General features: G+C 46.4%; 1 protein-coding gene across 1 annotated transcript in view; it reads left to right on the top strand.

Moving 5' to 3' along the window:
• The first annotated feature begins 530 nt into the window (after nt 1–530).
• ME3 (malic enzyme 3) overlaps nt 531–26,665 on the top strand; it is a 227,137-nt gene continuing 201,002 nt past the window's right edge. The window contains exon 1 of the mRNA XM_068977703.1: nt 531–713. Coding sequence (XP_068833804.1) covers nt 531–713 — 183 coding nt within the window. The remainder of the gene's footprint in view (nt 714–26,665) is intronic.

Genomic DNA, 26,665 nt, shown 5'->3' with positions numbered 1-26,665 from the left:
CAGAGGTTTGGGGACTCGCCTCGCAGGGCGCACCCGCTTCCGCGCTCTCGCGGCCGCCGGCGCGGTCCAGCCATTGGCAGGAGAGGAATAACGGCCCCGCAGCGTCTCGCCCCGCCTGCCCCGCAGCGGGGCCGCATAGACAGCGGCTCCCGGCGCAGCACAGGTAGGCTGGAGAAGCCGGGGAGACCGAGGCGCGCCATCGAGCGGACTAGGAGGTTTGGGGACCCTCCTCGCTGCTGGGTCGCCGCTGCCTCTCTGCGGGGATGGAGGCGGGCGAGGCGCCAGCTGCCGCCCGCACCGTATCTGCTTCCTGAGCTTGCTTTCGCTTCGGCCCGGCTCACCCAGGCCTGAGCTTCGCCGCTGAGCCGCGAGAGCCGCACGGGGGGCCGCGGGGGAGGAGGGGTCGCCTGAGCCCCTGCGGGACCCCCGCCCTCTCCCCGCGCACGCGTGCCTGGCCGCGCGCGGGTCCTGGCCGGCCCGGAGGGCCCCCTGACCTTGGTGTCTCCCCGTGCCAGGTCTGCGCCAGGACCATGGGCGCCGCGCTGGGCACCGGCGCGCGGCTGACTCTCCGGCCCGGCCCGGCCTGCGGCGCTGTCCGGAGCTGGCCGACCCCCGCTCCCGCCCGGGGCTGCCACTCCAAGGCCCGCCCGGCGCGCCCCGTGCCGCTGAAGAAGCGGGGGTACGATGTCACCAGGAACCCGCATCTCAACAAGGTAACCGGGAGAGGGTAGGAGGGCCCAAGCCGCTCTCCCGGGGCTGGCGGGATGGGCGCCCCGCCCCCGGGGCCCCGGGAGGATCCTCCCAGACGCCCTTCCAGGGGAAGCTTGGTGTAACTCGGTTTGGCTTTTTAGCGCCCCTCTTCTGCTTGCAAGGAGGTCACCAATAATGCGGAAGCCTGATTTCTTCACGAACAAATATAGACTGGGTTGAGATCCTCTTAACCATTCGGACTTGGAGTCAGATCTCACCTTGATGCTTGCTGATTCTGTTGATTTGGGGCAGTTCATTGAACCTCTGGCCGTCTGAGTTTCCTTATCTGTAAAAGCAAAACAGTTGGGTCAGGAGTGTTGTGAGATTTAAAGAAAAAACAGAGAGAGCGTTCTTAGCCCAGTCCTTGACACCCAATGAGAACAAATATCAGCTAAGGTTCTAATTATTCTGAGAAAAAGATTTTTAATTTGAGCCGGCACAAGAAAGTCTAGAATTATGGAACACTCAGACCTTGAAAAGGTCTCAGAGATCCTAATTCAAACCTTTCCCTTTACAAATGAGAAAACAAGACAAAAGAAAAGCTTCTTTTGGTGACCAAGGTCACCAGCTAGTTAGCTCTGACTCTGCCACTGAAATCTGGGTCTGGATCTCTGGTGCTTGGGTCAGATTCAGCCCACTGCTGACACGGTGCTTAAGGGCACACACATCTGTTTCTGGGAGTGGAGTTTAGTACCATTGGTGTTAAAATCGAGAGGCCTGGGTTTAAAGCCTGTCTCCCAACACCGCCTCATATTAACTTGGACCTCTCCTTTAATTTCTCTGAGGTTCCACTTTCTCCAGCTTAAAGTGGATGTTATGACAGACCCACCATCCCTACCACATTCACCTTTGTGACAATCAGATGAATTACTGAATTTGATTTTGACAGTATATAAAGTGCTAGGTAAAGAAGCAGTTACTGCCAAAAAATTTTTTTCATAATTTCCTTGAAGCAGGATTGTGAAATTCAAGTGAGGAAATAGTTGTGGAAAAGGTGTTTTTGAGAAATAGGAACAATTATCTAGATGCTAAGTATTGTTTCCTGCAGAATTAATAGAAGAAGCTAAGAAAGAAAATTTCTCTCTGAACCTCCACCTGTCACACTATGATCCCTGCTCCCCACTCCAAGAAACCCTAAATCCTTTGTGTATTACTACTTTGGGATAGGTAAGGTGTTTTACCAACTATGACTTACTTTGTTGGCAGGTGTTATGAAACTCAAACTAGCCTAGCGAATAAAAGCCTTCTGTAACTGAATGTCCAGAGGAAGAAAGCACTGCAGGGAAGTTTGACTCAGCAGTCCAGATCGCATCCTTACAGATGCAGGCTCTCCGGCTGCCTGCTCGGCTATTGCGTTGTCCAACTGCATCTTCAGGTTCCCTCCGGGAGAGTCTCTCACCCCGTTGCTGCCACAGGCCCCCGCCTCCTGTTCTCCCATCTCACCATCCAGAGATTGAAAGGAACTCGCTCCTGGTAGCGCCTGTAGAAGAGAAAGGACACTCTCTCCGAAGGCTCAGGAAAGGAGTCTTTCTGTCCCGTGGACTCTAATTGGACTCCCTTCTACTCTCAAACCGATCACTATGACTTCAGTCAGTCAGCGTTCACCCCTGAATTTAAAGATGGAGTTTAGGTTAGGGGTACCCATACCAGCTGGTTTAGAATAAAGGGGAAGTGTCCCCACCCCTCCCCTCCCCGAGCAAATCTGTGTATTGTCATCAGAGGGAGGAAGGGTAGGTGCTGGAAAGCAAAATAATAAATTCCCACTACTGACTCCAACTGTTTTAACAATAATAGCTTTAGAAGGACTAGCATATTTGAATTAGCACTGAATTTTTATGACTAGTTTAAAAAAAATGAAAGAAGGACTTCAATGTCTTTTCTTTTTAGCCTTAGGTTTATGGTTTCCTGAAAGCATTCTTGCCCTTGTCCTTTGTCCCTGATATAATTTTTTTTCCTCCTAAGTAAGATAAATGGGACATTATTCATAAATCTAGGGACCTGACCTTTTCATGAAGTTAGGGTTTTTGTATATCCTTGAAGTCAGCTGATGCTAGCCTGGGCTGAGAAGAGTGTCTAGGGTGATGCTGAGAGAGCCTGTGGCCTCCCCCATTTGCCCTTGGGGAGGGAAGGGAGACCGCAGAGGAAGCAACACTGCCTGGGCACTGCCCCACGTTTCCTCTTGGGGTGCCACCCTCTCGCTGTCCTGCTGATGTCCAGCGCTCGGGCAGTCTCCAGGGAAGGCTTGAAAGCTTGACACTTTCCATCAGCCAGGTGGGGAGACTTGCTGAGTTCAACAGAACCACTGAGATTATCACTAAGAAAACAAGAAAAGGGTGGCTTTGAAAGGGAGACATCCTTAGTGGGCAGCCCTGTGGGTGGATTTCTTTTCTGCTAGACTCAGAGCTCCTCCAGGGCAGGGACCAAGTTTCCCACATTTGTGGCTGGCACTGGGCAGTTCCTGAAGGCTGTAACAAGGGCGTGACCATCAAGACTAACATTACAGTCTTGGAACATGTGCTTTGTGGGCGAGGCATTTAAGTTGAAGCTTAAGGGCAGGGGTCATCAGGAGATGGAATTCTCCTAGAGAAGAGCTACCGAACAGGGTGGGTATCGCTGCCATTGTGCAGGCACAGGGTCTGGCCCCAGCGCTCTCGTAATCTCGCCCTGTGATCTGTGATGACTCGCCTTAGACCTTCTGCCTATATCGCACCATTGCTATGAGGATCCCGGGAGAGTCCTGGGAAATCATTTTGGAAAACTGTAAGGCACTAAATATTAGATGATCATTTTGACAAGTTCCAGAATCAGGGTGGGAAGGTCCCTTAGATATGACCTAGCCTGAAATTGTTCAAACTTCCAGTTGCAACCTATGAGACATGGAATTATCTTGTGGATCTAACCAGCTTTTTTTTTTTTCCAAAGAAATGGGTTACAATAGAATTAAGGAATAGTAAATGTATTCAAATTTAATAAATATAAGTATTATACCAAGTCACCATGTGAAATGCCAACTTTTGCTGTGAACTGTCATTTTAAAATGACAACTGTTATTAAAATTGTTGTTTTCATCCAGCCTCTTATTTTCAGATGAAGAGACAGGGTGAGAAAGTCAAGCAATTTCTCGCTTGAAAGAAAGCCACAGAGATTGTCAGTGGTTGCAGAGGTGGGCAGAAGATGCCCACCTTCTGATTTTCAGTCCGCTGAATCACAATGACAGTTCTCATTCACATCAGGTTTGGCTGACTTGGACATATTCACTATGAGAACAATTGGAACTAGATGATTCTGAGTTCCCTACAGGGGTCTAGATCTTCTGATTCACCAATACTTCAATTTCTATTTCCTTTTTTAAGACAACTATATTATACCTTTCTTCTAAAATTTACATAGTGACTTCTTCTGTTCTCCATGTAGATGATTGTGGCAACAGAGTGAATCTTTGATTACACATAACAGAATATCAGCAATATTTTACCTGCATGAAATGGGAAGTGATCAACCCCATTTCATAGGCTGTCTTCGTAGGTGGAATCCCCTCCATCCTATTCACGTGGCAAGTGAGCCCCCGCAGCACTGCTGCCTCCGCTTACCTCCGGCCTCTTGGGAAGGGCTGTGCTGTCCCCACGCCCCACACTGTACTCGAGTCCACGCCCATTTGTCTTCTCACACCGTGTGTGTTTCCTTTCGGTGCTGAGCAGCCTGCTGTCTTGGCTGGTGGTGTGACTTCCACCCTAGACCCTGAGCACCTTGAGGACAGAGACTGTCTTCTCACACAATAGTCTCTACATCTGACTTGACATGCTCAATAAATATTTGCTCTTTGGACGACCTCAACCGAGTCCTAACCCCTTTCCTCTCAACTTTACGAGCCTTAATGTCACTGCTTTACAGTTAGCCCAATGCTCTCGTTGCCTGGAGACATGTTTACAAGTAGCCCGTTGGGAGGAAATCCACCTACTTGATCTTGATCTTCCCAGACTTCAGGGCATTTCACTGCAGGGGTGTGATATTTCCCAGGCTGGGTCAACCTCCTCCTTTGACCCACACGCCAGCAATGATTTTTATCATGTGCTTCCACTGAACCTTCACCTGCTTCTCTGCAGTTTTTTCTTTTTGTTTGCTTATAATAGCTTTATGAAGGATAGCCCAGGTCTGGAGACAACCCAGATGTGCATTAACCAGTGAATGGCTCAGCAATTTACAGTACACCCATCTAATGGGATGCTCCACAGCCATGGTGGGAAGGGGAGTCAACTGTTGATTCTCTGCATTTTTTTTTTTAATCTCTTGAGCTTGATGATCAGGAAAAGAATGAATGAAGGGTGCTTGGTCCAGTCAGTGATAATGGACCAGTGCATTTCATGCAGTGGGCCCTCCAAATTGCAGGGCATGGGGACCGTCTTCCCACATGGACTCCATGCATTTAGATTAGTGGCATGGAAGCCCTGGGGGCTGTGCTGCGGTGCTGGGTGCACAGGTTTCAGCTCCATCCCTGCTGTATGCAGTGGTGACTTCTTAGACTCCCACACAGTTAGGCTCTGCCTTTGACTGAAGGATGTTTTTGTTCCGTGCCAGTTTAGAATTTGATCTTGCCTCCTTTGAGTTGGGGGCAGTCTGTCCTCACACGCTTGGCTCATTGATCAACCAGGAGGTGATGATTGGGTTGTATGGAGAATTTGAGGTTTCTTGGAGATGCTGTTTTCTGTTCCAGAGGCAGATGCCATAATATGTCTTCTTGAGACCTCTGATTCTGATGTGATGTTGGGTTGAGCTTCTTCGATAAAGAAGCAGTGTGATATTAAGTAAACATCAGTTCCATGAGCAGCAGTTTGTTCTGGCCATGCGCCTCCTGTGCAGTGACTCAGGGCATTGAAGCTCAAGCCCTGCTCAGATATTTTAAGAACAAACGAGCAGAGGCGGGTTGGAATGAAATCCTTCCCTGTCAAATACTATCCTGGCTTCCTGGGATTGATAACATTTGGTGTCAGGGCTTTGTGCTTGAAACAGCTAAAAGAACTTATATTCATTAGGCTAAAAGTTAGGCAGCTTTTACAAAACAAACCCCTAACTCGGAGGCTTAAACAAGATAAAGGTGTGTTTCTCTCATAAACAAGTCTGGGTAGGCAATGATGAGCACGTTGATACGTGGCTTGATTTTGTTGCTCAGCCATCCTCAGTGTTTATCTTCCATTTCATCGTCCAGGATAGTTGCTCTTGTCTCTACCATTTATTTTATACAGGAGCAAGTGTGCAGGGGAATTAGCAGAATTTGGACGTTGGAAATATCACTTTCATTCACATCCAATTGGCCAGAGTTGGTTATAGCTGCAGGAGAACCAGGGAAACGTAATCTTTAGCTACTGCTACTGCTAAGTCGCTTCAGTCGTGTCTGACTCTGTGCGACCCCGTGGACTGCAGCCTACCAGGCTCCTCTGTCCATGGGATTTTCCAGGCAAGAGTACTGGAGTGGGTTACCATTGTCACCCATATATCCTGCTAAAAATTCTACACTATTAAGGAAAGAATGAATGGATATTTGGGAAAAGACTACAAAATGCTTATCTGAAATTTTAACTTGATTTACTAACAGTTTTATCCCAGCCTTTAAAATCCATCAGTTTCTCTACATCTCCTCTACCAGCAGCCTTGTTCATACCGTCATTGTCTTGTGTCTAGATTAGGCAGAAGCCTTCTCATGGGTTTCCGTCTTCTAGTCCTGCTCCTTTCAATCTCCTTCTCTGTGTCTGTTAACCACACTTTGAGAGGCTAAAACCGTGCACACGTCCTTGACTACTCTCTTTCAGACCCCATGTCCAATTCACCGGGTAGTCTTGCTGCTCTGTCTCCAGACCACATCTGGAATCCAGCCTCTGCTTCACCACGGGCCCCCCCAACTGACCTACTGCTAAGTCACTACAGTTGTGTCCGACTCTGTGCATCCTCACAGCCGGCAGCCCACCAGGCTCCCCCGTCCCTGGGATTCTCCAGGCAAGAACACTGGAGTGGGTTGCCATTTCCTTCTCTAATGTATGAAAGTGAAAAGTGGAAGTGAAGTCGCTCAGTCGTGTCCGACCCTCAGCGACCCCGTGGACTGCAGCCCACCAGGCTCCTCCGTACATGATATTTTCCAGGCAAGAGTACTGGAGTGGGGTGCCACTGCCTTCTCCGCCACCAACCGAAGGCGCTGCCATTTCTCTGCTGGATGATTACAGCACCCCCTAGCTGGTTCAGTTCAGTCAGTTCATGTCCATTGCATCCGGGATACCAGCCAACCATCTCATCCTCTGTCATCCCCTTCTCCTCCCGCCTTCAGTCTTTCCCAGCATCAGGGTCTTTTCCAATGAGTCAGTTATTCACATTAGGTGGCCAAAGTATTGGAGTTTCAGCTTCAGCATCAGTCCTTCCAATGAACATTCAGCACTGATTTCCTTTAGGATTGACTGGTTGGATCGCCTCGCAGTCCAAGAGACTCTCAAGCGTCCTCTCCAATACCACAGTTCAAAAGCATCAGTTCTTTGGTGCTTAGCTTTCTTTATAGCCCAACTCTCACATCCATACATGACTACTGGAAAAACCATAGCCTTGACTAGATGGACCTTTGTTGGTAAAGTAATGTCTCTGCTTTTTAACATGCTGTCTAGATTGGTCATGGCTTTTCTTTCAAGGAGCAAGCGTCTTAACTTCATGGCTGCAGTCACCATCTGCAGTGACTTTGGAGCCCCCAAAGCTAAAGTCTCTCACGGTTTCCATTGTTTCCCCATCTATTTGCCATGAAATGATGGGACTGGATGCCATGATCTTAGTTTTCTGAATGTTGAGTTTTAAGCCAACTTTTTCACGCTCCTCTTTCACTTTCATCAAGAGGCTCTTTAGTTCTTCTTCGCTTTCTGCCATAAGGGTGGTGTCTTCTGCGTATCTGAGGATACCGTAGCTAGTATCGTTCTGTTTCTCTTGTTTATCTTCCCCACAACAGCCAGTGTGATCCTTTTAAAACAAAGTTTGATCACATCACGCCTCTGCTCAAAACTCTGCAGAGTCAAAGTTCTTACCATGTCCTGCGTGATTTGACCCTGTCTGACCTCTTCTCCTACTTCTCAGTCTCACTGCCCAAACCAAGCAGGCCTTGGATACTCCAAGCATGCTCCTACTTGGGCTCTTTGCCCTGGTTCCTCTTCTAGAACACACAGCCCCTGCATAGCCATGTGATTAACTCCCTCACCTTCTTCAAGGCTTCTTACTTTCTCAGTGAGACCTACTCAGACCACCCCATGGGAAGCTGTAAACAGTCCTTTCAACTTTCTTGGTCCCCTTCACATGATCTGCTTTTCCTCCATAGTATTTGATCCTTCCTAACGAGTGAAAAAGTTGGCTTAAAGCTCAACATTCAGAAAACGAAGATCATGGCATCCGGTCCCATCACTTCATGGGAAATAGATGGGGAAACAGTGGAAACAGTGTCAGACTTTATTTTGGGGGCCTCCAAAATCACTGCAGATGGTGATTGCAGCCATGAAATTAAAAGACGCTTACTCCTTGGAAGAAAAGTTATGACCAACCCAGATAGCATATTCAAAAGCAGAGACATTACTTTGCCAACAAAGGTCCATCTAGTCAAGGCTATGGTTTTTCCTGTGGTCAGGTATGGATGTAGGAGTTGGACTGTGAAGAAAGCTGAGTGCTGAAGAATTGATGCTTTTGAACTGTGGTGTTGGAGAAGACTCTTGAGAGTCCCTTGGACTGTAAGGAGATCCAACCAGTCAATCCTAAAGGAGACCAGTCCTGGGTGTTCTTTGGAAGGAATGAGGCTAAAGCTGAAACTCTAATACTTTGGCCACCTGATGCAAAGAGTTGACTCATTGGAAAACACTGTGATGCTGGGAGGGATTGGGGGCAGGAGGAGAAGGGGACGACAGAGAATGAGATGGCTGGATGGCATCACCAACCCGATGGACATGAGTTTGAGTGAACTCTGGGAGTTGGTGATGGACAGGGAGGCCTGGCGTGCTGTGATTCATGGGGTCGCAAAGAGTCGGACATAACTGAGTGACTGAACTGAACTGAACTGAAGATACTATTTGGCTTCCCTGGTGGCTCAGATGGTAAAGCATCTGCCTGCTGTGCAGGAGACTTGGGTTTGATCCCTGGGTTGGGAAGATCGCCTGGAGAAGGGAATGGCTACCCACTCCAGTATTCTTGCCTGGAGAATCCCATAGACTGAGGAGCCTGGTGGGCTACAGTCCATGGGGTCGCAAAGATACTGTTTAATTTTCATATCATGTCTGTGGTTTATCAATTGTGTGTCCCCCGCTAAGCTCTGTTTAGACAGAGATTTTTGTCTTATTCATTCATCGATGTATCCAAGGTACTTAGAACAGTTCTTGGTCCAGTGTTTGTTATCCAGTGAAGGGTTATTGGATGAGTGAATCATTCAGGGAGGCATCTGCTGAGGCTCCTTCCTTTCATCCCTTCCCTTTCCCCTCCTCCTCACCAAAGCCCCCCTTCTTTTCCTCTGGTGCTTTTCCTCCCCAGCCCCCCCACCCCCGTGGGGTTTATATGCCCAAGATCACCTGCATCTGGAATGTAGGTTAGTCTGACATCAACCCTTAGAGTACCCAGAGGTCCACTTACCATCAAGACTGGGGAAGCACAACACACATGTTCACCCTTTGTTATTTCCAGGTTCACCAGCATTAAACAAAGCCTGGGGAAAAAAGAAACTCTATTTAGGAGACACAGGTGGTGACTTGAAACCAGAGATGGATGGAGACATTCTTGAGACCCTCCCTAAAAAACACAGCAGGATGTGTAGGGAGTAGCCCAGAGATAGGAAAACCCGGCTTCTGTCAGCATCTCCAGCTTCCTAGAGCTCCCACCCTGGAAGCCCCCGTCTCTGCTCTGAACTTCTCTGAGCCCCCCACGCTGCAGCCTCCCTGCTGAAGACAAGGCTTATCATGTTATGGACCCCCACCCCTCCCATCCACAGTGTGAAGCCTTACCCCTAAATGCAATGGTGTTTGATGCTGGGGCCTTTGGGAGGTAATTAGATCACAGTGGCGCCCTCATGATGGGCTTTGTGCTCTTATCAAAGAAACAGGAGGGAACCCCTTCTCCCTTTCTGCCATGTGCAGAAAATGGCCATCTGCAAGCCAGGAAGATGGTCCTTAGCAGGAACTGAATCAGCTACACTTTGGTCTTAGACTTGGTCTTTACTGTGAGAAGTAAATTTCTGTTGTATAAGCCATCATTTTCATACTGTTCATGGAGTTCTCAAAGCAAGAATCCTGAAGTGGTTTGTCATTCCCTTCTGCACTGGACCGGGTTTTGTCAGGCCCTAAACAGCAGGGACATGCCCTTCGGCCACTCAGCATAGCTGGATGACAGGCCTGGCTGTCCCACTTCTGGTCCTCATTGAGTGTTTAAACCTTCACCAGCCATTGGGTGTCAGTCAACATGAGGCTAGGGGTTGAGACAAAGGCCATGCTGGAGTGGCTGGGCAGGGGATATGGGGAAGGCTGGAGCTGATATTGGAGGACGCCCAGGAGTGGAGGGCACCCCAGCCTCACCACTGCTGTTGGCTGCCCTGGGGCCTCACTGATGCTGAAGCTCTAGTACTTTCCAAACAGCTGACTCATTGGGAAAGACCTGATGCTGGGAAAGATTGAGGGCAGGAGGAGAAGGGGGTGACAGAGGATGAGGTGATTGGATGGCATCACTGACTCAATGGACATGAGTTTGAGCAAGCTCTGGGAGATGGTGATGGACAGAGAAGCCTGGCATGAAAAGAGTCAGACATGACTTAGCAACTGATCAACAACAACAAAGCCACTCAGTTTGTGGTGTTTTGTTGCAGCATCGCAGATGGCCTAAGACGTCATACCAGGAACTGCTGTGTATCTCGGGTCAGGAAATCAAGGAAGTGTGGGATGGTGTGCCAGAAGCTCAGGGAGAAGTTTTGCTACTCCTGAAAAACAAATCTAATGCCCAGAAAGTCTTTTCTTATAAATGCGTTGTTATAAATAGTTGAATTGTCCTCCAAAGATAGTATATTATGTGTGAGATTAGCATTTGATCATTATGAAGATTTCAGAAGTATTGACTTATGTTTTGAATGCTTAATGCAAAATACTAAGTGGAATCTATACCTATGTGATTACTGTACAAAGATGTAGCTCTGTAAAAAGACATGGAACTGAATGTGTAAAAATGATCGTGTTAGGGCAATGGAATTATGGGAGATTTATTTCCTCTATATAATTTTCCTTGATGGTTTATTGTCTTTTCAAATTTAGGCTACAGTTTCTGTTGGAAATTGAGTGTCTAGAACCAAGTAAATAACATTTGGACCAACTTTTGAAAGTTGACCCCTCTGTAACACAAGGGTGGCATTCTAATCCTATAGAAATCTGTGTGTGTGTGTGTGTGTGTGTGTTAGTCACTCAGTCATGTCTGACTGTAACCTGTTAGTCTCCTCTGTCTGTGGAATTCTCCAGGCAAGAATACTGGAGTGGGTTGCCATTCCCTTCTCAAGAGGATCTTTCCGACTCAGGGATCTAATCTGGGTCTCATGCGTTGCGGGCAGATTCTTTACCATCTGAGCCACCAGGGAAGCCCAGAAATCCCTCCCAAATAGTCCTATTTCAAGATTTGCCTGCGTGTATAATCAGTTATCTTCTAGAGGCAATATGTTTAGATTCATGTAATAAAATGTTAACGGGGAACCTGCCACCTGTTCTAAAAACAGTTGTAAACAACAGTAGCTAGAGTCTGCAAGCAGCGGCACTGGGGGGCAGATCCCACACAGAAATACACGTTGTCTGGCTCAGACGTGGACCAAATGGCGTCCAAGTCAGTCTACATCTGAACTCTCTATATAGAGTTTCTGTGCAGACTTTTTCAGGGCTCATCTCCAGCCTGTTTCTAGTGTCTCTTGATCTGCTTGGGCCTTTGGGGACTCTGCGGATTATGGCTTTATTTTAGTTTGCATTTGTGTCATTTCTACCAAAGATTTCTTTCATCATCTGTTCTCTTCTTTCCAAATGCCAGTCTTATAGTGAGGGACTGTGGGGAGGCCTTTTGATTTTTGCGGCTATTGCAGAGGGGTCACTGGTGTGCAGCACTTTTGTTTGCAAAGACGTGGTTATAGTCAGCTTCCAGACCTTCACTTGATGTGTAGAAAGTACACTGGGAAGTCCTTTGGGGTGGTGGCCCACTGCCTCTCTGATGCAGAGCACAAAAGATGCTCTGTGACCGTGTGATGAAAATCTGAGGGATAGCCTATGATTGGGGGTGCCAGGGTCAGCGGTTAAAAGCACACATTCATTCTGTACCCAAATGGTTGCCTGGCAGCCTGGTGAAAACAGAGTTCCTACCAAAAGGACACAGTAGAAAGTAAAATGTACTCAGTCATTTGAGGAGAGGGAGTTTTGGTGGAAAGATCATCAGCTTTTGAGGAAGTTTGAATAAGAGAAAATCAAAGCTGCAGTTGCTTTTAAAAGTGATATTGAAAGCCAGAGGGACCAGAGGGGATAGAGCTGAATGATTAGCAACTTGAGAATATTATTTTTTTTTTTTGAAAGTGTTTTGTCTGGATTCTGTATCATTGTTTGGGAGTGGTCTACAAAGCCCGGAGCATAATGGTCCTGGAACACACTCCCCTGTGGTGTGAAGCTCTGGAGGAGGCAGACCCTACTGGACCTTTAGTTTGCCTTGGCCTTTCAGAAAACAGTAGGAGGAGCCAGCATCCACACAGGGTGGCATCCTCTGGGTTGTTGAGCTCTGCAGTGACGTTTCCCATGAGACAAAGGCTGCTGAGTTCCCTCACGACTTCAGTGGCGCTGGTCTTCATTCACAGTAGACGGTTCCCACCCCTTCTTTCTCTGGCTTCTAAAGAGAGTGTTGAAGATTCCAACCCAGATTCATATTATACTGAATTTCTTTCAATAGTAGAATGCCTCGTGGAAGGAACCCAAGTCATAATGATAAGGGCTAGGATTTTTTGGATATACATTGTGCCAGGGTTTGTATTGACTCGTTTAATTTTGTAGTTGTTATTTAGTCGCTAAGTTGCATCTAACTCTTTGTGACCCCATGGATAGCAGCCTACCAGGCTCCCCTGTCCTTCACCGTCTCCTGGAGTCTGCTCAGATTCATGTCCATTGAGTCAGTGATACTAACCATCATTCTATGCTGCGCCCTTCTCCTCCCACCTTCAATCTTTCCCACATCAGGGTCTTTTCAAATGAGTCAGGTCTTCGCATTAGGTGGCCAAAGTATTGGAATTTCAGCTTCAGCATCAGTCGTTCCAATGAACATTCAGGACTGATTTCCTTTAGGATGGACTGGTTGGATCTCCTTGCAGTCCAAGGGACTCTCAAGAGTCTTCAACACCACAGTTTGAAAGCATCAATTCTTGCATGCTCAGCCTTCTTTATGGTCCAACTCTCACATCCATACATGACTACTGGAAAAACCATAGAATTGACTCTACTAAATGGGTTGGCGAGGCATTCCTTGCTGTGTCCCTCTGATGGGCTGTGCTCATACCTACTGGCTCTGTCAGAATCAGAATCTTGGAGGGAATTTGAAAGATGGCTGGATGCCTTCTTGTCACCCTCTAAATTTGTGTAATTCTCCCACAACTCATTTGTTTATTTATTAAATTTATTCATTAAAGATTTGCTGAGCCCCTGTTGTATTTTAGGCAGGGGAACCTCAGTGGCGAACATGCTTGCCTTCGGGGAGCTTACATGTAAGAGGGCTGGGGGTAGGCAGCAGTTTGGAAGCAGACAGTTTCAGTTCAGAAGGTTGGTGTGATGAGAAGCATCTGTACTAGTGTTGTGGGAGCTGGAGAGAGGGGTGCTAACACTTCCTCTGACTGCGCTGTCAGAACCGACACCGTGCAGAGGCGGAGCTGGCAGATGAAGGTGGTGGAGGAGAAGCTGTCTAGATCAAAGCGTGCGAGAGAAGACTTTTTTCCCTGAGAAGAGCCACCTTTTGTGGTTGAATGTGCATGAATTGAGCAGTAAACCCATGCTTTATGAGGGGCCCCATTTTCAGAGAGAGAAATCATTTTATGAAACCTCTAATTCTACAAGTAGAGTTAATGATATATCTCCAGGGACTATGGACATGCCTTTTGATTTTGCTCTTTCCCTCGCTTTTGTGTTGTTAAGCCCCTGGGAGCACCATTCACATTGGGTTCATTTATCAAATATTTGACATACTTCAGCTCAGCTCTCAAGGGCTGCCTCGGCCTTGCTGCCTTCCTTGATAATGACCCATGCAAGTGACTCATCACCCTGCACGCACCTCTGAGGTTTAGCTTATATAGTCCTGGCTCTTTTCTACATTGTGTGAGTGTGTATGGTGAGCTATGTCCAGCTCTTTGCAACCCCATGGACTGTAGTTCCACCAGGCTCCTCTGGGTATGGAATTTTCCAGGGAAAAATCCTGGAGTGGGTTGCCATTTCCTGCTCCAGGAGATCTTCCCAACCCAGGGATCGAAGCCACGTCTCCTGCCTGGCAGGAGGATTCTTCACCACTGAGCCACCTGGGAAGTCCTTCTGTATTGGGTTCAATAAACACTTATGGTGCATCTGTCTGTCTCCATCTGACTGTTGTCCTCAGAGCCAGGACCCCGTCATCAACACAGTGTGGCCAGCACGATGCCTTCTTCATAATATACTCTCAAGAAAAATTAGTTATGTTAATCACTTTCACATTCCCTCCTGGAGACATCAGAAACCACTCTGATCAAGACTAGTACAAAAGCCCATCTGCTGTCTCTTCTAAAAAGGCTTCCCTTGTGTCTCAGCTGGTAAAGAATCCACCTGCAATGCAGGATCCATCCCTGGGTTGGGAAGATCCCCTGGAGAAGGGAAAGGCTACCCACTCCAGTATCCTGGCCTGGAGAATTCCATGGAAAGAGGAGCCTGACAGGCTACAGTCCATGGGGTCACAAAGAGTTGGACATGACTAAAAAGATGGTGACAATAATTATATTTAGATCCCTCCATGGGGCTTGGAGGATTTTGGAAACCAAGAGAAATCTTTTATTTTGGTCATATAAATTTCACGAATCCATTTCTTCAAGAGGGTTGTCTGCTCTGATGCTGCGCCAGGTGCATTTCATCTGAAGAATAACACATTTATGACCAGATTATATATTCTCATCTTTGAGCCTACTTTAAAGACCCTAGGTTTAGACCTGCTATAGTTAGCAACAGATTAAAGGATTCTGGTGATGAAGGACATCAGTCAGTTAGAATCAACCGTGTGTGACCTCTCCCTGCCCACCACCACCAGGGAACAGCCTGTGACCAGGCAGCAGAGCTCACTGGCTATGATCTAGGGATTTAGAGTCCCAAAAGCCCAAGGTTCCAGTTCCAGCTCAGCCATTTGCTATATGTGTGGTCTTGGGAAAGGCACTTCATTTCTCTAAGCCTCAGTTTCCACATCTGTGAATGGAGGTGATAATGAAATACCCCACTTAACAGAGTGCTGTAATAATGAATGTATGTAAAGTGCACTATAAGTGCCCAGTTAATCCTTAGTGGACCCAGATCTGTAAAAATTTTGCTCCATTCCTTTAGCATAGTGTGAAGGCCCATGTGGCCTCAGAAGTCACAGACCTAATAGGGTTTAGACCTGGTCCTTGCCCTTCTAGAGCATCCAGTCCAGAGGAGAGGGGAAGACTGGGAGACCCAAACTCATTCTCCGTGGGCGTGGGTGCATCTGATTGTGGCAGAGACATGAGAAGAGAGGAGTGAGTCTGGGAAGAAACAGGTGAGGTAGATACTTTAGTGGTGATTTCTGAGAACTTGGGTTCCCCTGGTGGCTCAGATGGTAAAGAATCTGCCTGCAGTGGAGGAGACTCAGGTTTGATGCCAGGGTTGGGAAGATCCCCTGGAGGAGGAAATGGCAACCCACTCCAGTATTCTTGCCTGGAAAATCCCATGAACAGAGGAGCCTGGCGGGCTACAGTCCATGGGGCTGCAAAGAGACACAGCTGAGTGACTGAGTATACATACAGTCTCCATTAACTTAAGCACAGTGCTTTTGCGTCTCTTGTAGAAAGGAGGTGCGTTCATGTTAAACAGCATATGTCTCAGACCTAAACATCTGCTGCCCTGGCTCTTGCTATCACTCCTGTGTGTCCATCTTGAATGAGTGGATATGCTTCTGACATCCACCTTTGTCTAGGGATTTCTATTTTTCTCTGCCGTAACATGATTGTGAAGACAGTCCACCAACAATTTGACAGAAAGCTCAATCAACCCTTATGTCAGACCCTCCCTTCTCATCTCTTTTATTTTGGGGTTCTTCCAGCCCATACTTATTTCTTTTTTGGACTGGTAAAATCACTCTGGCCACAGGGCAGTGAATAGCTATGCAGTTGCCACCTGATAAAGCAGGCATAGAGAGAGTTGGTGTGAAGAAAAGCCTATTAACAGCCATTTTTAGAAACAGGCTTTGAAATCCACCTGTCAGAGCTGAAAGATTTCCCCTGTTCTCACACTTCAGGAGCTGGCAGTCACTTCTCCTCGTGTTTGAGGAACCTCGGCAGTGCCTAGCCTTGCCTGTGCAAGAGGATGGCATGGGTGCCTGTGGGCAGCTGGCCACGTGGTGCCCGGAGGAAGGGCCTGCCCCGCCAGGGATGGTCCAGCCCCCAGGAACCAGCCTTGGCTGTGGGGCTACAGCGTCTCAAGCATCCGCGGCGGCTTTTTCTTTGGCTGAGCTGTTCAGTGTTCTACAACTAGTCACTTGCATACAGTCAGCTGTTTCCTTTCGGACTCATAACTGCTGGAATAATAATATTAGAAATAATAATAATAATAAACATATTATTAATAAATAATGCCATGCATGCCAAGTGATCTTATAGGTGCTTTCCATATATTACTTCCAGGCAGAGAAAAAAAACACGAAGAAGGTAAACTTTGCCTCCTGTTTCCATGGCCTCTTCTCCGTTACAGATTTCTATTCAAAACATTCTGAGGCTCTCCATGGTATCACTAAGATGTCTAGGGCTACCAATCTAATGGACTTTATATCTTATAAAGAGTCCTGCTTCCTGATCTGCATCTCATCTCTTCTTTACTTCCTTCCCTGCCTCCCCATTCAACCATCCATCCATCCGTCTGTCTGTCCATGTGTCCATACATCTGTCCATTCATCCAACCATCAAATGTTTATTGAGCACCTACCAGTTACCAGGCATTGTTCAGTTCAGTTCAGTTCAGTCACTCAGTCGTGTCCAGCTCTTTGCAACCCCATGGACTGCAGTATGCCAGGTCTCCCTGTCCATCACCAACTCCCAGAATCTACTCAAACTCATGTCCATTGAGTTGGTGATGCCATCCAACCATCTCATCCTCTGTCGTCCCCTTCTCCTCCTGCCCTCAATTTTTCCCAGCACCAGGGTCTTTTCCAATGAGTCAGTTCTTCAAATCAGGTGACCAAAGTATTGTAGTTTCAGCTTCAGCATCAGTCCTTCCAATGAATATTCAGGACTGATCTCCTTTAGGATGAACTGGTTGGATCTCCCTGCTGTCCAAGGGACTCTCAAGTGTCTTCTCCAACACTACAGTTCAAAAACATCAATTCTTTGGCGTTCAGCTTTCTTTGTAGTCCAACTCTCACATCCATACATGACCACTGGAAAAACCATAGCCTTGACTAGACAGACTATTGTTGGCAAAGTAATGTCTCTGCTTTTTAATATGCTGTCTAGGTTGGTCATAACTTTTCTTCCAAGGAGGAAGCGTCTTTAAATTTCATGGCTGCAGTCACCATCTGCAGTGATTTTGGAGCCTCAAAAAATAAAGTCTGACACTGTTTCCCCATCTATTTGCCATGAAGTGATGGGACTGGATGCCATAATCTTAGTTTTCTGAATGTCGAGCTTTAAGCCAACTTTTTCACTCTCCTCTTTCACTTTCATTGAGAGACTTTTTAGTTCCTCTTCGCTTTCTGCCGTAAGGGTGGTGTCATCTGCATATCTGAGGTTATTGATATTTCTCCCAGCAATCTTGATTCCAGCTTGTGCTTCCTCCAGCCCAATGTTCCTCATGATGTATTCTGCTGCTGCTGCTAAGTCGCTTCAGTCATGTCTGACTCTGTGCAACCCCATAGACGGTAGCCCATCAGTCTCCCCTGTTCCTGGGATTCTCCAGGCAAGAACACTGGAGTGGGTTGCCATTTCCTTCTCCAGTGCATGAAAGTGACAAGTGAAAGTGAAGTCGCTCAGTCGTGTCTGACTCTTAGTGACCCCATGGACTGCAGCCCACCAGGTTCCTCTGTCCATGGGACTTTCCAGGCAAGAGTACTGGAGTGGGGTGCCATTGCCTTCTCTGGGTGTACTCTGCATATAAGTTAAATAAGCAGGGTGACAATATATAACCTTGACATACTCCTTTTCCTACTTGGAACCAGTCTGTTGTTCCATGTCCAGTTCTAACTGTTGCTTCCTGACCTGCATACAGATTTCTCAAGGGGCAGGTCAGGTGGTCTGGTATTCCCATCTCTTTCAGAATTTTCCACAGTTTATTGTGATCCACACAGTCAAAGGCTTTTGCATAGTCAATGAAGCAGAAATAGATATTTTTTTGGAACTCTCTTGCTTTTCCCATGATCCAGCAGATGTTGGCAATTTGATCTCTGGTTTCTCTGCCTTTTCTAAATCCAAGTTGAACATCTGGAAGTTCACAGTTCACATACTGTTGAAGCCTGGCTTGCAGAATTTTGAGCATTACTTTACTAGCGTGTGAGATGAGTGGAATTGTGTGGTAGTTTGAACATTCTTTGGCATTGCCTTTCTTTGGGATTGGAATGAAAACTGACCTTTTCCAGTCCTGTGGCCACTGCTGAGTTTTCTAAATTTGCTGGCATATTGAGTGTAGCACTTTCACAGCATCATCTTTTAGGATTTGAAATAGCTCAACTGAAATTCCATCACCTCTACTAACTTTGTTGATAGTGAGGCTTCCTAAGGCCCACTTGACTTCACATTCCAGGATGTCTAGATGAATGATCACACCATCCTGATTATCTGGGTCGTGAAGATCTATTTTGTACAATTCTTTTGTGTATTCTTGCCACCTCTTCTTAATATCTTCTGCTTCTGTTAGGTCCAGACAATTTCTGTCCTTTATTGAGCCCATCTTTGCATGAAATGTTCCCTTGGTATCTCTAATTTTCTTGAAGATATCTCTAGTCTTTCCCATTCTATTGTTTTCCTCTATTTCTTTGCACTGATCACTGAGGAAGGCTTTATCTCTTCTTGCTCTTCTTTGATACTCTGCATTCAAATGGGTATATCTTTCTGACAGGAGCCAGCATGGGGAATCCCGCCTGTGGCAAAGGTCATGAGGAAAGGGGCCTGACAAACGCAAAGGCAGGATCAGGCCTCATGGGTCCCCCTGGACTTTCTTGAGCATCTACCCCCAAAACCAGAGTCTGCCTGCTTTACTGTGTTATGCTTTCCATCTACTCTTCTAACATTAACAGGGGGCTGTCCCCCCACTACCTTTTTCTGGAAAAAGTTAATTTAGAGCTTTTAGATAATAAGTCTCCTGGGCATAATAAGAGTGTTTCAATCCAAAAATCCCTCTGATGGCTTTCTAGCCTGCCTGACAGGTTTATCCGGACCCTTACAGCTATGCATGTGATTGTTTGTGGCCTCCCGACCTTGAGAGGCACAGGAAGCTTAAAACATCCTAGGAATGTAGGGGCTTCTGAGGAGTCAAAATCATTAGAATAGGACTGATTACGAGTTTCATTGTTGAGCCAATACTTGCTGCCAAGTTTTCATATCTTTTATTTGTTGATATAGTTGGTATGTAGAAAAAACAGGTAGTAGCCCCGGCATGAGCAACATTAGATCTTTGAGTTAAGTACCTTCTTTGTTATAACCCACTGCACCTTTGTTCTACAGGGATGTAACTTTATTTAGTGCTTTGAGGGTGATGCAGATTAAAGAAAAGCACTTCAGGGAAAATGAGATTAACATTCATTAAGGAAGAGAGCCATAAAGTGTTAACAGGCCTCTTGGCCAGAAAATAATGTAAATCACCTGAGACCTTTTGTATACGAAAGATATGCAGAAAGAAAGCCTGGTACCGATAAAGGTCAGGACTGCTCCCCTGCATGACTCTGCATCTTCCATTATGTAAAACTTAGGGTATATAAGCACCTTTTGAAAATAAAGTTATGGGGTTTTTGCACAAGCTTGGCTCCCCCCCGTGTTTATTCTCTCTCTCTCTTTCTCCCTCTCCCTCCCTCTCGTTTTCAGGCTGAATTCCCATCTGGAACACAAAGGCTCACCGCATCTATTAATTTTGCCTGGGCTTCTAAGACCCAAACGGGGAGGCGCTTTGCGTCTCCGCTCCTTCGGGAGACCGGGAAGGCGCCTGTGGCCTAACGTAGATGGTGCAAGTTCCTTGTCTCGGAACTTTATTGGCTTCTTGTGTAAACCAAGGAGTCACAGCCCCCTTTTCTCTACTACATTATTCTCTTCTAATCTCTCTTTAAATTTCTAATTAATGTCTCTTCGCCAACTCCGTCCCCGCTTCGAATTCCCTGGATCCACCGGGGCTGGACCCCAGCATCTTTCCTTTTCTTCTTTGATTTTTCACTTCTCTTTCTTTCCACAGCTATTTGTAAGGCCTCCTCAGACAGCCATTTTGCTTTTTTGCATTTCTTTTTCTTGGAGATGGTCTTGATCCCTGTCTCCTATACAATGTCATGAACCTCTGTCCATAGTTCATCAGGTACTCTATCAGATCTAGTCCCTTAAATCTATTTCCCACTTCCACTGTATAATTGTAAGGGATTTGATTTAGGTCATACCTGAATGGTCTAGTGGTTTTCCCTCCTTTCTTCAATTTAAGTCTGAAGGAATTCACGATCTGAGCCACAGTCAACTCCTGGTCTTGTTTTTGCTGACTGTATAGAGCTTCTGCATCTTTGGCTGGAAAGATTATAATCAATCTGATTTTGGTGTTGACCATCTGGTGACGTCCATGTGTAGAGTCTTCTCTTGTGTTGTTGGAAGAGGGTGTTTGCTATGACCAGTGCGTTCTCTTGGAAAAACTCTATTAGTCTTTGCCCTGCTTCATTCTGTACTCCAAGGCCAAATTTGCCTCCTACTGCAGGTGTTTCTTGACTTCCTACTTTAGGTATTGGGAATAACAAAGTAAATGTGACAACTACAATCCTCCTTCTTATTGAATATATCATCTACTGAGAAAGACAGTAAGGAAGCAAAAGTGCCCAGATGGTTTTTAACGGTAGAGAAGAAACAAACAGGGTATGGCCTGAGAGAATAACTGAGGGTCCCCTCCAGTGGTGAGGGAGCACCTCTTAGGGGATGACGTTTGAGAAAAGAGCTGGAGAGAGAGGGCCCAGCTGGCGGAGGGGCCGGCTGGCGGAGGGGCCAGGCCCAGAGTGCTGTGGGCAGAAGGAACAGTACGTGTCGAGCCGGAGACGAGGAACAACTTGGCCTGGCAGGTTCTGGGAACTAACACAGGCAGTCCAGTCAGGGTGTTCTGAGCAGTGCACCTCCAATCAGGGTGCAAACAGCTCAGGGTCTCAGATCTGTGCAAGACCCTGGATTCTGGGGGATGCAGGCTGGCTTTCATCTTCTGTAACACGGGACACAGCCAGGAAGCGGTGTGATCAGCTTTACATCCATGAAGGATCTCTCTGGCTGTGTGTGGAGAACAGGCTGGAGGGGGTGAGAGTGGGCTTTCTAGCCCCGTCACAGACCCTGCAGCAGTGGGCGCCCGAGGTGGTGGCGGCCGGGCTGTGGGAGGAGGCAGAGACAGGAGACAAGGAGAGGAGGGAGGCGGCTGGACTGGGAGCCAGGTTTGAACGTAGAATGGGCGAGGCCTGGCCCCTGTGTCCCCTGCCTTCAGATTCACCGGGACTCTGTCTGTGTGTCCCCGCTCTGCGCCCTTGCCCCCCTGTTGATGTCAGTTCCTTCATGGCCCTCCTCAGCACCCTGCCTCATAGTAGCCGGGAAGTGGCGTGTTTGTGTCCTACCCTGGGGGCTTCCTGACCGGGCACCTCCTTGCATCCTCACAAGGCAAGCGTTACTGTCGTTGTTTATGGGGAGACACGGGGACCCAGAGAGCCTGAATGAGTTGCCCGTGGTCTCCTGGACGGTGAGGGGGCAGCAACAAGACTCAACCCAGATTTCTTGAGACCAGGCATTGGTTTGTACACCTATTGAGTGCCTACTGTGTTCCAGGCCCTGTGTTGGGGTCAAAAAAAAAAATAAAGAGATCAATCAGTCAGTCATGGTTCTTGCTCTCAGAGTTCAGAGGAAGAGACAGACTGGCAAGATCATAAATGAAATGCAGTATGATAGGTTTTATGTTGTATTGAAAGTATGATATTAACAATGTCCGCAGCTTCCCTGGTGGCTCAGTAGCAAAGAATCCCCCTGCCAATGCAGGAGATGCAGGTTCCATCCCTGGGTCGGGAAGATCCCCTGGAGAAGGGAATGGCCACCTACTCTAGTATTCTTGCCTGGAGAGTTCCATGGACAGAGGAGCATGGTGGGCTACAGTCCAGGGGGTCACAAAGAGTCAGACATGATTTTGCAACTAAACAACAACAAATTAATAATGTCCAAGTAATTTTTCTCTTGGCAAGAAGAAAGAAGGTGGCATTTCTTTAAGTGGGTGACTTTGGATCCTTATATTGAATCTCACAAATAATGTGTTGCATAAGGTAAAACAAAGAAAATTTGCTCTGACCTCGCTGCAGAGGTCAATATTTTTTTCTTGGAGCTGAGACCTAAAAGATATACAAGGATTCCCTGGGTGGACAAAGTGGGAACAAGACGTTCCAAGCTCATACAGCAGAACTACATGGTATGTGAGGAGCTGTGGGCGATTTCGGAGGTGGGCAGGGTGTGTGGAGGGGAGGGGCTGGATAGCAAGGCAGGGCCAGACCCCCAGGGGAATCCGGGGCTGCTCTTTGCCTGGGAAAGAGCTGGACAGGAGTCCTCAAGATGAGGGGGAACACTGCAAAGGGACACAGTGGGGATCGAACTACAGGCAGATCACTTTGGCCCCAGAGAGGGGACAAGGGCAGAGTCAGGGAGACTAGAGAATCAGGAGTTCGATTCCCATGAGGGAGAGGCGCCTGGGGTGGCCAGTGGTGCTGTAGACACAGGTGTGTGTGGGGGGGTGCTGAGGAGGGAGGAGACTGTGTCCCTTCCAGAATTTCTTGAGCTCCTTAGCAACAAAAGGACTCTAGAGGTTTATTGTCAATATTAAAGCAAAAACAAAAAACCTAGTGGAAACTTTCTGTGTACCTACATAAACTTATACAGCTTAATCAGAGTATCACGCTCCTTTGTCTTCGCCTGGAATTAAACAAAATAAAGCTGTTAATACTGATGAGCTCATGCCTGTAGCCAAAGTTTTGCCTGCCGGTTACATGTATCTTAAACATTGGAAAAGAAATTTACCATCAATCAAGATTTTTCAAAACATAAATTCCTTAAGGGCTGCTTTGGGACTGGTGAATATGAGATGAATTACTGACTTGGGTTCTGTTTATTTTAAGAGTGGTTTTATTGTGACTGTTTTTGTCATTGACCTTTATCTAATTAAGCATCCTTATTCTTGTTCTTTTCTCACAAAGCTGCACTCTTGATTATAATTTTATCTCCCAAAGGAAGGTGCTGACTCACTGAGTATGTGGTCACGTTGTTTTTCAGTTGCTCAGTCATGTCTGACTCTTTGCAGCCCCATGGACTGCAGCACAACAGGCTTCCCTACCCTTCATTATTTCCCTGAGTTTGCTCAAACTCATGTCCATTGAGTCAGTGATGCCTTCCAACCTCTGTTGCCCTCAATCTTTCCCTGTATCAGGGTCTTTTCCAATGAGTTGGCTCTTCAAATCAAGGTGGCCAAATATTGGAGCTTCAGTTTCAGCAACAGTCCTTCCAATGAATATTCCAGGTTGATTTCCTTTAAGATTGGCTGGCTTGATCTCCTTGGTGTCCAAGAGACTGTCATTAACTGACATTTTTTTCATTGTAGGGACAGTGCCCAGCATCCCATACAGTATTTGACATCACTACCTCCCATCACAAAGATGTGGGTGAGATGCTATTTTAACACTTGTAGGAGCTCACGGGATGTCCTTCTTCTTCTATGTTTTCCCTCCGTCTTCTGGAAAAACAGTAATTCCTTGCATTGAAAATGGAAAGAATGTTCATAATTTGACAAGTATATTTTCTAGATGAGAATTTCATTGCTCTAGGTATTTTTTTCTTTCCTTCCTCTATTTTTTTTTTTTTTTTTTTTGAGAAGACTTAGATGGACTAGGAACAAGAATCTGAAGTTCATGCAATAGGAACCTTTCACAAATTTGGCCTCCTTGGCAAGTGTTGTCAGTTTCTCCACTGGATTGGATTTTTGCTCGCCTTTCTCTTTGCAGAGTCCTGGTTTGTGTTTATTAACTGTGATTTCTGGAGAAGGAAAAGAGAAAGTCAGAAGCTTACAGGAATGATTTTCTTGGCAAATTCGACCCAGTCTCGGCCACTTGTCTAGGTAAATAGCTAAAGATTTTTAAGAAGAGAGGAAGTTTTAATAGACTCAGCAATAAGAATACCATAGAAAGCCAACTCTTGTTTCTCGTACATTTTTTGGTGTTGTTTAGACAAGGTGATCTGTCACATGGTGTGACTGTAACCATGAAGCCGTGGACAACACAGGACGTTCAGTGGTGAAAACACGGTTTCCAGAATGAAAATTCTTGGGAGGCTAGGCATCTTACAGGTCGTGCAAAATCATGAAAGATCTTTGGTTTTACACAATGGGTATCCCAAGTCTTTGATCTTGTGTAACTTACTCTATGTAGTATAACTTTAATTCACTTCCTCTTCAAAAGAGTGAATTTTTATAAGGGGGGCCTAACACTGTAAACATTTCATAATACTGTAGCTTCAAAGAAGGAGGGCTATAAACACATTTGCATCCATTTAGTTGATGGTTTGGAGATCTGAGGGACTCTTCCGTCCCTATTTTCCATGGGGGAAGCATTTATTCCGTTGACTTAGCCTCTGAAGTATAGTTCCCATCAGCCCTCCCAGAGACCAAGTACTTCATTAACATCTTTGATCAAATAACCATTCCTGAGGAGCTTTTATTTGGTTTTTGTGTTGTAATTCTATGTCTGCCTTGAACTGATTTGTTTACCGTTGCCTTCTTATTTTCCTTACTAAGTGAGTGAGAAGACTTTTCTCCTGCTTTCTTCTTTTCTACTTGGTCTCAGGACATGGCATTCTGTCCATTAGAATTGCATGAGGGTTATTGAGAATTATATGTAATTTTACTATATATTATACATTCATTCATACCTGAATATATTCATACACACATACATTCGTGTAATTTAAATATATATTATACTTTCAAAGCAGAAGTGGAAGTGGAAGCAGTGACAGATTTTCTCTTCTTGGGCTCCAAAATCACTGTGGATGGTGACTTTAGCCAAGAAATTAGAATATCCTTGCTTCTTGGAAAGAAGTCTATCACAAACCTAGACAGGGTATTAAAAGGCAAAGACATCATTTTGCCTGCAACGGTGCATATAGTCAAAGCTATGGTTTTTCCAGTAGTCATATATGGTTCTGAGAGTTGGACCATAAAGAAGGCTGAGTGCCGAAGAGTTGATGCTTTTGAACTATGGTGTTGGAAAAGACTCTTGAGATTCCCTTGGACAGCAAGGAGATCAAACCAGTTAATCCTATGGGAAATCAATCCTGAATATTCATTGGAAGGATTGATGCTGAAGCTGAAGCTCCAATGCTTTGGCCACCTGATGTGAAGAGATGACTCATTGGAAAAGACCCTGATGCTGGGAAAGGGGAGGGAAGCAGAGGATGAGATGTTTGGATGACATCACCGATTCAATGGACATGAACTTGAGTGAACTCTAGGAGATAGTGAAGGACAGGGAAACCTGGTGTGCTGTAGTCCATGGGGTTGCAAAGAGTTGGACATGACTTAGGGACTGAGCAATAACATACAGTTATACTGTTAGGATATACTGATGTGCCTTTCATTTACCCTCAGTGAAAAGAGAGCAGATTATGTGTGCTCAATTGTTGAATGTGATGATGTTAGCCTCTAGGGAGTCAGAAACACTTTCTCCCTATTTCTTTCCATTAGAACAAGTGTTCAAGTCTGGGGGCACTTATTCTGGAAATGAGATCCTGAGCCTGGGAATGAACTGAGAGGGAGGAATGGATCCTGAAATATCAGTGGTGGGAACTCCAAACCGAGAATGAGAGAGGAAAGCCTCATGGGAAGGTGGGCCGGTGGTAGAGACCAAGACGAACTGGATTGTGTACTGTGTTGGAGAACGTGATTGCAGGTGTAACATGCCAGATAGGAAAAGGTGAAGAAAGGAAAGAGTGAGGTTCAAGGTCTACAGTAGATGGGGTGAGATAGTCCAAGATCCGAATGAGGGACTGCTGGGTACCTACTGTTTTCTTGGGTCTAGACCCCTCTGCAAAGGTGAGGCAACTGCTTAAAAAAACCAAACTGGACTGGATGGCTGCCACCTGCCCATCAGTGCAGGAAGCCTGAGGTCCCTGAAGTGTCATTTGAGCATATATTAAATGTAGTGTCACATGTTAAAGCTGTTGACCCAAACACTGGGATCACAGCCAATGAGTATGAGAGGTGAGACCTCACCATCCATGGCAGTCACTCTGTACATCTGCAGCTTGAAGAACGTCAGGGACCCCGGGGTTCAAGGAAAGCAGACTCAGAAGCCTTCCAGCTTGGGACACCCCAGACTCTTACTTTCCAAACTGTGGTGGCCTTTAGTGTCAGAAGCTAATATGCTCTGTGGATCTCCACTGAGCCTGATATATCACCTCCGTGGC

This window comes from Capricornis sumatraensis, chromosome 8 (assembly GCF_032405125.1).
Source record: "Capricornis sumatraensis isolate serow.1 chromosome 8, serow.2, whole genome shotgun sequence".
In the NCBI taxonomy this organism is placed as follows: Eukaryota; Metazoa; Chordata; class Mammalia; order Artiodactyla; family Bovidae; genus Capricornis; species Capricornis sumatraensis.
This window is presented reverse-complemented; position numbering and strand designations above follow the sequence as displayed.